Source organism: Ambystoma mexicanum, chromosome 8 (assembly GCF_040938575.1).
Source record: "Ambystoma mexicanum isolate Mex_15411 chromosome 8, UKY_AmexF1_1, whole genome shotgun sequence".
In the NCBI taxonomy this organism is placed as follows: Eukaryota; Metazoa; Chordata; class Amphibia; order Caudata; family Ambystomatidae; genus Ambystoma; species Ambystoma mexicanum.
In genome coordinates, this window is record NC_090929.1 from 1250585827 (window position 1) to 1250601965 (window position 16139).

The 16139-nt window shown below is 47.9% G+C and overlaps 1 protein-coding gene across 2 annotated transcripts in view; it reads right to left on the minus strand.

Annotated features, from left to right (window-relative positions):
* The window catches only part of EXOC6 (exocyst complex component 6), a 2769442-nt gene extending 2753641 nt beyond the window's left edge, over positions 1-15801 (minus strand). The window contains exon 1 of one of the 2 annotated variants that reach the window (XM_069611363.1): positions 15476-15801. In XM_069611363.1, coding sequence (XP_069467464.1) covers positions 15476-15600 — 125 coding nt within the window. In that variant the 5' untranslated portion in view covers positions 15601-15801. The remainder of the gene's footprint in view (positions 1-15475) is intronic. The other variant, XM_069611365.1, reaches the window with a different exon arrangement.
* Positions 15802-16139: the final 338 nt, after the last annotated feature.

Here is a 16139-nt window from a genome sequence, read left to right on the forward strand (position 1 = left end):
CCGGTAGATCCGTGGACGTGAACAGCGCGATGACTCACCGCGCACCCCCAATCACCGTCAATGCGCAACACTGGGCACATTACGAGTAGCACTGACACAGAAACACTGCCATGATCATGGCGTAAACACTGTGAACACTGTGCTGGTACCGCCGGCACCACGGACATGACATTAAACAGTGGCAGGTGAGCTGAAACAGGCCCCAGGTGTGTACAATGAGGCCAGCTGCACATCATAGACCACTGGGAGCCTACAAAAGGACCACACCCACACCCAAGCCACCTTCCAACACAACCATGCTGTCAGCCACCCTAGCAGCATTTGGGATAAGGAACCTGCAAGCAGCAGTGCAGATTGAGGCAGCACTGATGCAGAGGAGGAGGTGTAGGTGCAAGAGGCAAATCAGGAACCCAGTGGCCATCCAAAACATCAATGTGCAGCAGGTACCACCCCCAGACAGCCAGCAATACCCCGCATCAGGGCCTCACCCTGGAACCTGACCCCAAGTCAAATCCACACATTATACTGGCTTGACAGGGCCTCAATCATATCTATCATCACCCTCATTGAAGAGGACATCAGCAGCCGCATCGGCATCCAGACTGCAATCCCCCCTGCTGAAGGTATTCTCCGTAATGCATTTCCTCACCACCGGAACCTATCAGCACACTGTTGGGGAGCTGCACGGGCTCTCACAACCTGTTTTTCCGGGTTACTGGTCCAGGTACTGGGTGCGCTGCTGTGCCATGCATCAGAGTACATTTCCCTACCCCTTGCCCCTGCCCAGGTCATTGCCACCAAAATGGCCTTCCATGCCATTGCCGGCATGCCCAATTGCATAGGCACATTATATTGCACGCACGTGGAGTTGACTGTCAGACATGCAATTGAGGAGGTGTACCACTCACTGAACATCCAGATGGTCTACGATGCGCAAAAAGTGATCACGTATTGCTGCGTACATTTCCCGGGGTCCACACCTGGATCGATGGTCTTGCAGAATTCAACATTGCCACGCTACATGGAACGTTAAGCGGGACAAAGCACATGACTGTTGGGTGAGTACAACTGCCAATGCATGACCCCTGTGTATTGGGGGAGGGGGAATAGGTAAGGCCCACAGTGTCCCAGGCCGTTGGGCGAGCACAACTGCCAATGCATGACCCGTGTGTATTCGGGGAGGGGGGGGATTAGTCAAGGCCCACAGTGTCCCAGGCAGTTGGGCGAACACAACTGCCAATGCATGACCCCTGTGTATTGGGGTAGGGAGGGAATAGTCAAGCACCATAATCCACACAGCTCACCGCAGCAACTTGAAAATTGCTCAGGCCATGTCACGCAAAAACATGCCATGTCTATCTCCATGTACGCTCTAGCCATGGGGTGGCACTACATGCAATATGAACCTGAGGATGTGAGTCCCTCCCCCGCCCAATTTACATTTGCAACTCCCATGCACACCATGGGTGCATCTCGTGCTGTGTGCAGTGGTCACATCTTTGCAGTGATCTGTGTCTGCCTGATGCAGATCTGGCCATCACATCACAATGCCGGAGTCACCCACCACATCTGAACACATGTACATTTGGAACATGTCCTTGCCTAACATCACTCCACAAATCTAAGCATCACAGACCCCAGCATGGAAATGTGATCCAAGTGTGCTCAATAGATGATTCATACATCGGATTACCAGAAGGGGCATCAGTGGACTGCATCTGATTCAGACAGTAATACTATAAACAGTAACATGTGCCCTTGCTTTCACTCCCATGCAGATGATGCCGGATATGCACTCAGGCCATGGATGATGACGCCCAAACGATGGCCACCGAACAGGCATGAGGAGGCCTACAACCGGGTACACATACGCACACGTGGCGTGCTAGAGCGTACCTTTGGACTGCTGAAGGCCAGGTTCCGCTGCCTGAGCAGATCAGGTGGCGCATTGCAGTACAGCCCGGTGAAGAGTGGGAAAATAGTACTTGCATGTGCTATGCTGCACAATCTGTGCATACGCAGGCACATTCCACTGCCCCCGGGCATCGAGGCAGCCGATGAGGAGGATGATGATGATGATGGTGATGGAATGGTTGCACTACCAGGCCGGGGTGCCTTTGATCGACAACATGCACGTGCAGCACTCATACTCAATTTCTTCTGATACACTTCCTATGCACATTCTGCACTTCATGTGGTAGCGCTACAGTAAATGGTTTGTATACACACAAAATGAGATTGTCCACTCGTCATTTGTATTTTCACACCAGTGTTTTTTAGAATTAACAGGGGAAACAGGTATTGGATTGCAACAAAGAACACACGTGCCCCCCCACCTCCCCGACGTACCCACCCACCAACCCGGCCCAAACTGACTAACCCCACTATGGACCACCCCCACCTCCCCAATGTACCCACCCACCAACCAGGCCCAAACTGTCTAACCCCACTAAGGACCACCCCACCTCCCCAACGTACCCACCCACCAACCAGGCCCAAACTGACTAACCCCACTAAGGACCAGCCCCACCTCCCCAACGTACCCACCCACCAACCCGGACACCATCTCAACTAGTGGGACAACAGTTCTGCTATTGCTCGACAAGCTGCGTCAGACTTGCCTGGTGCTCCTCGATGTGCTGTAGGCGCGCGCAGAGTTCCTGGATGGAAGGTGTGGGGGAGCGCAATGGACTGTGAAATGCTGTGAGGCTGAATATGGCCTCCTGTTCTGGTGTGGTGTTGCCCCAGTCATCTGCATTCTCGGGTGCGTCAGCACCCTGATCTCCAGGCGCAATTTAGACGCTGGTTGCGTCATTGTCGCTGGTTGGTCTACGGCCACTGGTGGGTGGAATGGAAGTGGCTGCAGGTGTATTTTGCATTGGCACATGCTGGATTGCAGGCCCAACGGGGATGGTGGTGTCCGTGTTATCAGGCACTGTCACCGTGGCAGATGATTGTGTGCCGTAGGTGCTGGCAGTGGCGTCCTGGGATTGCCTTGTACGACGGCCTGCAGTCCCCCTTGCCGTTGGCTGTTGTGATGAGTCACTGTCGGTTGATGTGCCTGTGAGGGAATGTAGGGCATGCTGTTAGTCGTGTGACTGGAAGTGAATGGGGCAGTCACATGCAACGCACTCCTCATACTTGGTCCACTTGCATGTACACACATTGATGGGTGATGCACTCAGGTGTGTAGATCACGGCTTGCACACAGTTGCACGCTGTCTGCCTGTCCTGGTGGTGTGGTCACATGGGGGTGTTGTGTGTGGTGGGATTAATAGGGGATGTGTTGTGTGCCTCTAGCCCCTGGCTGGGGGTAGGGGTTTAATGGGGAATATGGTGTGTGCCTCTAGGCCCTTGCTGGGGGGAGGGGGTGTCAATGGTGGATGTGTTGTGTGCCTCTAGGCCCTGGCTGGGAGAGGTCAATGGTGGATGTGTTGTGTGCCTCTAGGCCCTGGCTGTGGGGGGGGGGGGGCGTCAATGGTGGATGTGTTGTGTGCCTCTAGGCCCTGGCTGGTGGGGGTCTTCCATCATTCGCACTCATGGCTTTGAACTCTGTGTACTTACTGGCCTCTCCAGGTGTGCCATCTCCGACCTCTGATTGACCAACTCCCTCAATCCCCTCTAGGTGCATGATGCTGCTGCACCTCTCCTCCCAGGTCTGGAGCTTCAGTGGGGAAGGTGGTCCCCCTCCTGTGCCAGTGCTATGCTGCCATCAGGTTAATGACACGCAGCCGCAGATCGTCCCAGCGCTTGTGGCAGTCCTTCACCGTGCGCTCTGTGACACCAACTGCTGTGCACTTCTGTGCAGCGGCTGACCAGATATCCTTAACCTTTTGCTGTGTGCTGAGCCTTTGATCTGCACTGAACAGCAGTTTTGCCTTGTCCACAATGTGCTCTACGAGCACTGTCAGTTCCGCCTCGCTGAAGCGGGGTTTGCACTGGCGGGTGGCTGGAATCTTTGATGACATCTCAGTAGTTGTTTGTCAGCAGTCACAGGAGCTGTAGGCCTTGTGGTGACTGCAGTGGATTGAGGTTTAAGTAATGGCTGCCACTATCTTTCCGGTTTTCGCGATCACTGTCTTTCTGGCACCGGTATTTCTGTTTCCGGTATGCACATGGCGGAAACGGATGTACTGCTACCATTGTACCCGGTGCATTTGTCTCTATGGGTGTTTGCGTTGCGGCGGTGACACCGTTTCCGCAATGGTCTGGTGCGCATGACCGACAAACCGTAATCACACCTAACTTCCGCATGCTTGCAGTCACGGAAACGGTGTCAAAGCCTTCATGGTAAAACCGGATACCGGAGCGTCGAACTTGTAATGAGGGCAATTGAGTTTCTTCTGTTACCGAGAAAGACCACAGTGGATATCAGTTCAACTTCTGATGTATATCTCCTAGGAAGGTGCACATTTGACGTACTGTGGGGCTCATTTTACAAAAACATCTATGTGTGCACGTTTGTGCTACATGGTCTCCTCCGTGCAATTTTCATCATTTGCACTGAAAAGTACAAATCAAAGTGTTAAAGCATTAAAAATCATCTTAGTGCTTTTTTGCACTTTTGTAGTACATAAAATATACATGTCTCCCCAAGTTTTGCTCGTGAAAGGCCTTAACAGTAGATTTCTAAGGAATGCATCTGCCTTTAGCAGGTTTTGAACACATGCACATTGTATAGGAATCGAATTGTTTTATGACAGCATAAAAATGGCATGATGGTGTAAACACATTTGGCGTTTGCAGGTGTGCTAAACAGAAATGGTCATCCTTTTCTGTGCCGAAAGGGGCGTCAAACCGGGAGTAAACCTTTTACGCCAGGTTTTTACACTGTCTCTACACTTTGGGGATTAACTTGTGAGGCATCATTGTTACATACTTTAATGCATCCAAGACATTGTGGAAAAGAAATCAGGGTCATGTGGTCTCACCCTGCAGGGGAGAACTGTTCTCTTCTATGTGAGACAGTGCCAAGTGAGAACGATGACGCTTTGAGGATATGTGCTGAAGGGGGGATATACAAACATTCTACAGCTGTTTGCAGTGATTGCTTTGGCTAGAAGACAGGATGGTTGCAAGTCAGCCTCTCGGCAGAGCTAATGGTTGTACTCCATTCCATTCTTCTAGACAGATAATAATCTATGACCGAGTATCAGACAATAAGATTTTTCTTGCCTACTTTTGATGTTTTTTCTGTTTGTAAATTGACCTGCTAGATACTATTTGAGTGTCTCTGACACAGAGTCGCTATCGCCTTCACACTAATTACACACAGCAGCATTTCACCAACTAATTTACAATTTTCCATACAACTGAATTTATTTTATGATGTTACTGGTGTTTTTGGCAATGATATTTGAAGTGGTTTTCCAGAATTTATCTCAGAAGCTGTGTCTGACTTCTTTTTGTTTTGTCTTTTTGCTTTGGTTTCCAAAAGGCAATTTATGTCTGATCATCACTGCCTCCGGCAACATTAAGCAAGGATATATTTTTGTAACTTTGTTTCCTTTGTCACTGAGGTTGCTACCTCTGGACTATTTTCTGTTTGGGTTAGTTCCCTCCTTCTTGATTTACCTGTACTTCCTTCTCAGAGAGTACACTCAGCTCTCCCTGTCATGTACTCATTTGAAGCTTTATCTATACTCACCTCTACCATCTGATTACCACTCTAAATTCCTTAACTACTGGTCTCCCATTTAGTTGAAAGTCAAACCTGAGTGTATTTTTGCATTTAGTTGAAAGTCAAACCTGAGTGTTTTTTTAGTTGCAAGGTTAACTTCGGTATATTTTTGCATCTAACTTTGCCCATTGATTGTAATCTGCTAGCCCAGTGACGGTTCAATACTGCTTTACTTGCCCTGTCTCCTCCTCTCCTATTAATGGTGTCACTCGCTGGGATGTCCCCATGGCTTCTTTCGACTCCTCCAGAGTCATCCTTAATGTCTACCTAAATGGCACTGTCATGGTCCAAGGTCCTCAGGCCAATCTCTTCCTCTTCGATAGGCGCTTCCCTCGCTTCATTAACTTCCTCTCATCTCCAGCTGTCCCCTCCTCTCACTCCTTGGCTACCTTACCCACTTTTTCCTCCTCCTCTGCCACTCTTCAGGCTACCTCCACAACTCTGCAGGGTGTACCTCTGATTTGTACCCCTCCCCGGAAGGTCTTTAAGGCCGGCAACCTTCTTCATCTTGCCACTCTCAACTCTCGCTCTGCTGTCAAACACTCCTCTGACATCTGCCACCTCCTTGAAGAACTGGACCTTGATGTCCTCGGATTTAAGGAGACATGGTTCACGGCCAGCTCTGTCACAAGCTTTGACACTCTACTCCCTGAGGGCTACAAGATCCTCTCCGCACCCAGATCCACTCAACCTGGAGGGGGCATAGCCCTGATCTTTCCTGAGTGGATTCCCGCCACTATCATCCTGATTCAGATTTACTCCTCTTTTGAATGCCTTGTCTGCAGGCTCTCAATCTCTCTCAGCCACTCTCATACTGTTGCTACTCTCTACCAGCCCCCCCGGGCAAATCTCCTCTTTCTCTCTGAGTGGGCTGGCCTCTACTCCTCTCTCCTCGCCTCAACCACTCAACTCCTCCTCCTTGATTACCTCAACATCCACCTTGATTCTCCCTGTCCCTCATCTCTGCTCTTTCGCACCTCTGTGATTCCCTCTCCCTCTATATCCTCCTCTTGGCCGATGCACTCTGCAGGATACACACTTGATGTCTTGATCTCCCCTGGCCTCCCCCTCTCTATCCCTCTGACCACTCCTCTCTCCTGGAGTGACCACTGCCTTCTCTCCTCCCATCTCTCACTCTCTTCCCCCCAAGCCAACCCCACCCCAACACTGCCACCTACTTTCTCGGACATCCAACCTATGAAGCGTGTGTCAGCTGAGGCTTTCGCTGCCACCTTCTCTCCCCCTCCTCATCCTCTGGCTGACTCACACCCCAACACAACCCTGTCCCTTCTCTACTCTTCTAACTCTCATACTCTTGATGCTCTTGCCCCTGTCATGAGGATCTGCTTGAAGTCCAAAGCCAAGTGCAATTCCTGGTATGACTCCGGCCTAGCTACACTTAAATGTAGGTTTAGGGTGGCTGAGAGGAAATGGAGGGCTTCTTGTTCATCCTCTGACAAACTGGCCTGTCGCCTGCTCCAAAGGCAATACCGACTCTCTGTCCGCACAAAGAAGAGAGCCCACTTTCAAGCCGTGTCCCTGCGGCATCTAACAACTGGGCCAAACTCTTTAAAATCTGCAAGGAGCTTGCCCATCCTGCAGCAGTCTCCACCCCTCCTCTTGCCTCCCAGGCTCTCTGCAATGCCCTTGCCTCGCACTTTATTTAAAAAACCCAGAACATTCTGTCCACCCTCTCCTCCACTGCTCCCCCGATCCCTCTCAGTCTATGCTTGAAGACCTCCCTTTAACCAACCCCCCACTGTCCTTCTCTACCTTTCCTATTTTCTCCCCTGACGAGGTCGCTAGACAAGTCCGATCTATGAAAGTCTCGTCAAAACAGGTTCATGCCTGTTCCTCTAAAACCATCAAGGACCACATTGACACCCTCGCTCCAGCCCTTGATTTTTGCAACCACTCCTTTGCCTCAGGATCTATCCCCTCCTCTCTGAAGCACTCCCTTGTGCATCCTCTTCTCAAGAAACCCACAGCTATCCTTTCTGTATGGCTAACTATCGCCCAATTTCCATTACCCCCTTTCTGGGCAAACTCCTGGAAAAGCTGGACATCTCTCAGCTTAACCTTCATTCAGATTCTGTTGGCTGTCTCCATGACCACCAGTCTGGTTTCAGAGCGGCCAGAAGCACAGAAACTGCTCTCCTGAATATCCGTGAAGATCTGCTCTCCAACCTGGACTCCAACATTCCCTCTGTCCTCATCCTCCTCGATCTCTCTTCTGCCTTCGACACGGTCAACCACACCATCCTGCTCAACCATCTCTGTGATAACCTGGGCATTACTGATCAGGCTCTGGCCTGGCTGACTTCATTCCTCTCTGATCGACCCTCCCAGGTCCAACTGGGGTCCTTCCTATCATCTATCTTCCGCTCTACCTGTGGGGTTCCCCAGGGGTCTAACCTCTCACCCTGGCTCTTCAACCAATACCTGGCAACTCTCGCCCACTGCATTGCCATTTTCTGCTCAAATTTCCAGTGCTACGCTGATGACACTCAACTCATTTTCCGGCTGTCCTCAGCCACCTCTTCTCCCTCTCTCATCTCTGACTGCCTTACAGCCATTCAAGATTGGTGTGCCGCCAATGATCTTTGGCTCAATGCCTGCAAGACTGAGATACTCCTCATTGGCACACCATCTCCATCCTTTGCCCTCACCCTCTGGCCGGCCTCCCTTGGCCCTCCTCCTACCCACAAGGCTAAGATCCTCAGGGTCATCTTTGACTCCACACATTCCTTCTCCGCCCATATCTCTGAGGTCTCTAAAAAGTCAAACTTCCTACTGCACCTCCTCAGATGCACTCTGCCTTTCCTCTCCTTCCCTCAGAAGCTCACTGTCTCCCAAGCTCTGGCTCTCTCTAGGTTGGACTATTGTAACAGCCTCTTTCTAAATCTACCTGCCTCTACTCTCCGCACTCTGCAACTTATCCAGAACAGGACTGCAAGACTTGTCCTTGGCCTCAAGCCCTGGGATCGTATCTCTCCAGCCCTGAAATCTCTCCATTGGCTCCCAGTGGATGCAAGGATTAAATTCAAAACCCTCTGCATTGTCCACAAGGCTTTCTGGGGCCTGGGTCCAAAATATCTTCAGCTATCCCTACGTAAATACCTCCCCTCTCAAGCTCTTTGCTCCTCTACCTCTAACTCCCTCCAGGTGAATCGTTTTTCAAAGAAATGAGCTGGGCTAGATCTCTATCTTTGGCTGGGGCCTCCCTCTGGAACAGCCTCCCTGCCAATCTAAAACTTGAGGAGAACCATCTCTGGTTCCGGAAGAACCTCAAGACCTTCCTCTTTGCTTCCGCCTTCGCTCCCCCTCTCCCCTGCTGATCTGCTCTCTCTTGTCACTGTGCACCTGGCCACCCTCTGTCCCCTGGGCCCAGGTATCTGCTCACCCTGCCACCCTTCTGCACTGCCTCCTGGCCACTCCTTACACTGGGGACTGTATCTGTATCCTTACAGCCCCCCGCCTCCCATTTCTCTTCTTTTTCTGCACTTATCAGACTTACACAGTCTGCTTCCTTAAACACAGCACTTGCCACTTGCTGGCTGCACTACCACTGTTTATTGCCCCCATTTTCTATTTATTATTATTTATCTGCTCTCCTCTGCTCCGCACTTTCCACTCTACCCCTTGCATGCACTTTTTCCCTTTTCCCATTCCCATGCATTTGCGCGTTCTCATTCTCACTGCGCCTAGTAAAATCGTTGTTGTTGTTGTGTTGTGTTCTCTCCTGTTCCCCTCCCTTGCCTAGTCGCGCTCTGAAACACTTGTGTAGGAGCGCGATACAAATAAAATATCATATCATATCATATCATATCTTATGATATCTCTCTTCTAATCATAAATGACTGATCTGTTCTCAGGGCCTGTGCTTGTTACAGTTTAGTCGACAGGTGGGAGACGGATGTGAGGTGGTGGGCATTATGTGTACCAGATTCTATGAATCTGAACAACATGGCATCTTACAGACTCCATATTTGAGAGATTATCTTATTAGATAACTTTTAAGTCCGAATTTGTTTTGCTGTTTTTCTTTTCCATTTAGTAAAAGGGCTATCCCACCCTCTAAGAAGAGGTTCACAATTGCGAGAATGCACAGCTGTCTCGTGAGATAGGCCAATCAGCTGGAGCATTACTATACTCCGAGACACCGGGATTTGCACATTTGACTCGTAATGCCCAATTGAAATGTCACTCAAATCCTTTTTTTTAAACTTGCTTTTCCTCTTTGTTACACAGCTTCTTATAGTTTGAGGCTTACTGTCATTTTGTAGGGATATGTTTTGGACAAGGGCAGGCGCCGCAAGACTACTACAGATGGTGGTGATGGGCGTAGTATAAATATTAGATAAAAGAACAGAACATTAACGTTTCTCGGATTGAGTCTATTTAAGAGCAATATTCTGGCAGAACTGAGAAAACCATTCATTCAGTATTTGCCAGATTGTTATTATAGACTTAAATATTACCACAAAACACGTTCATTTGGAACTTTGTAAATAAGGTACTGAGGTAAATAAGAATTAATATAGCTTTATTTCGGTATAAAAACCCTAAAAGCAGCAATGCATAACATCAGGTAATACATACGAAATTACAGAATATTACATTCAAACATGGAGCGGGGTAAACAATTCCTATAATATCATGGATCTTGTGTCTGGAATTCTGAGCAACACCTATATTTGAGGACCAATACATTTACTTAAACCATATCAAACCAGCAAATAACGATTTGATACATGAAAAGCTCAAAATGTGTCCATCATGACTATCCTAAAATGTGATCACTATAATCCTAAACGTTATGATAATAATAGCAAAGACAGAACGTTATTTTGGAAGGTTGTCTGGCAGATTGCCCACTGCTATACAACACAGTCCTCCTCCTGAGCCACGCTCTGTGAACATAGTTGGCAATGTGGTGCAACATAATAGGATCATCACATCTTCTACAAAATTCTAGAACCTCTGTCGCCCTCCGAACTCCTTGTGATCTACCTAGTGGCAGTAAGTACATTGCCCTAAGGTCTCTGTACCTAGGACAAACAACAAAAAGTGAAGGACAGATTCACTCCGGTCACAACACTGGCAGTCAGAGCCGCTTCCATTATTCCAGTTTTTCGCGAAGGAGGCCACGCGTATTGTACCTGCTGTCAGGTCAAACAACAATGAACGTGCGAGGCATGGAGTGATGGTATTCAGATATCGTTCCCACCCAGGTATGTTCTTTACCTGTAAATAAAGCTGGCCACTAGAAAGTCTTGCACAAGATAACACCAACACCTGTCTTCAATGTTTTCTGCAGGCAGCCTTAATGACTTCCTTGCTCTCAGGACTAATGCTTGACGGTCTCCCCGATATTGCTCAAAACCCAAAACTATGCACATGCTTTTGACATGCCTAAACCAGGGGGTTATGCCGCTGCCTTCTAAAGTCAAACACTTAGCTAATAATTCCATGAACATATGCAACCCTTGTGATAACCAAATACGTGACCATAAAAAAGGGGTTTGAAGGCTATTTGTGCTCTAAGGGGCATTCTCGTTGCAACATGGCATTCAGGGCACTACTTGCTTGCAACATTATTCACTTTAGAAATGTATTTTCTGCGCCTCCCAAACTTGTAGACCCCTCACCCCCCAAATCTCTGCACCATATTAAGCTGCAGATACAGCCTTAAACTGGTACAATTCCAAAACTGGTGTCAGGGCACCTTTGCCATCCATACGGTAAAACCTCTTAATGCTGCCGCTGTACATAATCAACGTCGTGGTGGCTTTGGATACTTTGTCTCGCCAAGTAGCATTCTCTGCATAGCACAGGCTCAAATAATTGTACATTGCAACCTGCTCTAGGGCAAGCCCTTTCATGTCCATGCCTACTTTTGTGTGTCGAGCCATTCTGCCTCTAAAGACTATTACCTTTGGCTTTTTTTTTTTTTATTTCCAAACCAAGTTTACCACAAGTCTTCGCAAATAATGACACAGTTTGCCTTTTGCCCATAGGGGATGTTGATAGCAAGACTGCGTCATCTGCAAAGAGCGGGCATGGAAAGCGGAGGGCTCCCACCCTTGGTTGGTCCATACCACTAGTTGCCAGCACCTCTATAAGCCTGTTTATATAAATACAAAAGAGAAGAGGGGCAAGCACACATCCTTGCCTGACCCCACGCTGCTCATCACATTTCACTGTGTTCTCGCCACTCTTCCCCCATCTTAGAGAAAGAAGCACTGTTTTTACTATACAAAGATTGTGTAGCTGACAATAGACTGGGTGGAAAATTATAATCTTGCAGAGCCATCCATAGTTTATCACGGGGGGCGGAGTCAAATGCCATTTTTAAATCGGCATAGACCGCATATAGCTTACAATTGCTTATCTGAGTATATTTATTTTATAAGTAGGTCACGTCTCAGACACTGTTATGTTGTGCCCACCCCTTTTTGAAAACCCACTTGCAATGGGTCAATTATTCCTGAAGAATTACCCATTCTTGAAGATGTCCTAAGATTACCTTCAAATATAATTTTCCCGTCCCATCCAACAATGAAATTGGGCAGTAGTTTTCCGGTTAGTCCTTGCACCCCTTTTCAATAATTGGCACTATGACGGCCTCCCGCCAGGTAGTAGGCACTACACCTTTTGAAATAGCAGCATTACAGACTCTAGTCATCACCGGGCCTCATATTTCAGCCTAGTTTTTGAACAAATCCACAGGTACACAATCAGTTCCAGATGCCTTTCCCCCCATCAAGGCTACAATGGCATCAGCTCCCTGTTTCACTAGAACATCTCAGACTTGTGAAGATAATGCCCCTTCTTGGGCACCCACATTTTTTAAGTCACTATGAGACTGTGGGATTTTATACACATTCAAGAAATGAGCCCTTTAGGCCTCCGGTGTTATACTACAATATGGGCCATGATGTTCTCAAACACTTGTGTAGGAGCGCGATAGAAATAAAATATCAATCAATCAATCATTCTAGGGACATGCCCCCCACCAGGCTACAGAAACTGTGCGTGTCATTGGCAGTACTTGCTTCTAACAATGCCTCCCATCTGGCTCTATAAAACACATGTTTTCTTGGCCACCATCATTGCTTTATATTTTGCCCTTGCTGTTCTTAACTTAGGTAAATCAACAGCTGGTCTCTTTTCGAGGCAATCCAAAATATCCCTCTTACTGGATCGACATTCGGCATCATGCCACCCCTCATTCGACTGAGCAGGTCTCTTAGGTTTTGTGCCGGGTCTGGTGAATACTGGCTGCAGGGCTATAACCAATACATCATAGTGCGTTAATACATCATGCCATCCCCTAGACACGTTCCAAATAACATCAGTATGGTCTGCAATTCTTGAGTATATATCTGGGAGACATCCCTTTGTCATCACCCCCGCCCACCTAACATCGCTTCTTGGTAACCCACTGTTGCCAGATTCTAGGACGGCCCTCAAATAGTGGTTAGACGCCATAACAAAAAAACACGTAATGAGTCTATGATCACTGTCGTTTTCGATCAAGCACTTCGAATGACTTGATCAGCCCCCAATCCTTGGCATCTGTCATTACATAGTCTATTCAACTCATGCCATTATGGCCAAAAAAGATATGCTTAGATGGTTGATCTGCAGCAAAACGTCCAGTACATGCCCTGAGCTTAACAGTATTCAAAAGGCGGGCCACTTCCAGTGCAAGAGGATGTGGTTTCCTTGGCAAATCTGCCACAAAGGCTGGAATTCCCCATGCTTCATCTTTTTCCGGCCACATGTCCCCTGTGAGGTCAAGGGGTTGGAATTGTAGGTTGAGATCTTCCACTACTAGAATTGCAGTCATCGGGGTAACACCCATGGGGGCGATTATACATGTTATATAAATGCACCCTGGTGTCCCCCGTTGATTCCAGAACAAGATGTTGTAGATCAGTCAGATCTGTTGGAAGTTGGGATGCTTTCCAGTTAAGCGAGGCACTATCCCAGGTCAGCAAGCCCCCCCCCCCCAAAGCCCATGTCTCCTGGAGACATACCAAATCAAACTCTGAAACAAAGTCCCTCCAATCAGGATCTATCATGTGTTTCGCTAGGCCAGCAACGTTCCATGAGAGGAGTCTGACGTCTCTAGGGTCTACACCAAGCAAGCAATCTCGCTGCTGGATAAGTCAATCAGCTTCCTCCAGACCTGAATCGATTAATGCACTTGTCTGTTCACCGCCAGATTACACCACAACTCTCCCTTCATTGGGATATTCGGTGGGGGGGTGATGTCGCAAAATGATGTTGGTGCAGGTAAACTGCTGCATACTGGAATTCCCTTTTGATGCATTCAACGTCACTCTTCCCTGAGCAGGTGGTTACAGGTAAGGTTGAGTCCAACAAACAAGACCCCTCCTTCTATCATCATGCCATCTGTGAGAGGGAACCCTATAGCTTACTGTACCAGTAGGATTAATGGGACACGTTTATAAGGGAAATGCCAGCCCAAAAACACAATGAATTCAGTGTAAAGTGTGCTAGTCTTAACGCATGCCCAGCTATAGAATACACCGTATATTTTCTGAAGTGATCTAGTGTTGTTTTTTCCAATATGTCATAGGTTGAGAGTTCCCTATTCCCAGTCACATACAGTTTGTTTAAACATTGCACTTTCATTTCTGTATAAGTTTCCTCAGATTGTGCCCCAACATGCTATCATGCTAATATTAGACATTTTGAAAGTGGGGGGCTTGGAGAAGAGAGGATTCCTGGTCCAAGTATGATCAGAAAAGTAAAAAAAGCTGCTTGCACGGAAAAGTTTGGGAAATTACATTTTGATCCATTTAAATTTCAAAATAACCAATGCATTTCGAAAAAAGGTTACACGTTCGAAAATGAAACAAAGAAGGTCGAGTTTTAAGGGGGGTGAGAAGACGGCAATAGAATGAGACTAAGCTCCATATTGCAATGTATGTGAAAAGGTAAGGAAGGGCATTTGGCTTGTGGAAAGTATGAGGGAAGGGCCAATAGCGTAGCTTGACGGTCAGCGGGGGAGGGGCCAATACACTCTCCCAAAAATACATGCAATTTAAGAGATTGGGGGAGGGGGCGGGGGCCAGGTGGCCATAATGCACAGAATTAAATATTAAAAAACAGTAAGAAATTGAAAACAGCAAGAACGAAATGGAATTACATTTTTTTCGAGTTGAAAGCTTAAGCCATGTTTTTGAACTTTAGGCTGCAAGAACATATTGTCATGCTATGCTAAATGTGTACTTACATTTCTCTCATAAAAAGCTCTGACGGGGAAGAAATATGGAAAGAGCATGGAAAATCCGCCCCCCCCCCCCCATTGGATGGGCATTGTATGTAACGCAGGTTCGGTAAAGAAAAAAGGGGGAATTATCTAAAAAACGACATTTGTTGGTTTGCATAGCAGTTCTGTCGCTGTTAAAGAGGAACCGCTGGGACATGTGCAGAAGTCATGGAAAGGCCACACATCCTGCCAAGTCATGTATTTCACAGTCATCATGGCAAGTAAAGCCGGCTCCGCGTGTAATCAGGAAGAGGCCATGGAAACGGCTTCGAGTTAGCAAGCTCTAAGAACGCACAAGGACAGCCGCACTCACGCCCGTGACAGCCATGTCGCACGAACCTCCGAGTGCAGCCTGAATTACGGAAAGGCAGACAGGTCCAGGAGGTCTTGTAGGCAAACATCGCCTACATTTGCCAGTTGCTAAACATCTGAAGGGTTCTATGCAATGTTTGGTTGGACATTTCAGAGTCGAAGCACCGCATGCCTACCTCAGCGTGCTCCCGAGAGGCAGCTCCAGGGTCTCGATCTCAGCAAAGACATTGTCATATATTGACTCTTCGCCGTTGTCCGTCACAGGCACGTCTGTCATCTCTGAGCTGCTCCCCATGGCCATGGCGCCGCTGGCTGCGCGTGACGCTCTTCTGACGCGGAGGTGCCTAGGCTTTTTCAGCTTTCACTGAGCCATCTCCCGAGTCTGGAGTCAGCATAAATATGGAGGAAGCCCCTTGTCATCTGCAGCTTCCTGACTGCTGGGGCACGACCCCTTGGCATCCAGTGAAAATGTCTGCACAAGCAAAGATACACACACGTGTGAAAGTCGTCACAGATACAGATAGGCAGAAATGCAAACGTCAGGCAAAAAAGTGGGGGATTGCGATGCGTTATGCCCAAGACACGGTCCTGTTTTTTTCCAGCTTGAATTAAAGTTTAACCTTATAATAGTGTTAATATGCAACAAAGTCATTTGACTTTAACTTGTTTTGATTCAATGCTGGACATGCCATTACTGATCACACATTTTTGTTAACAATTACTGAACATAAGTATGCTGAAGTCACAAATGTAAAACGGATTTCAGTCCTGTGGTATTTTTTAGAAGATTGTGTACAATGTGCTGTCTTGGGAATCAACATTCACGTAATGAATGCCCCG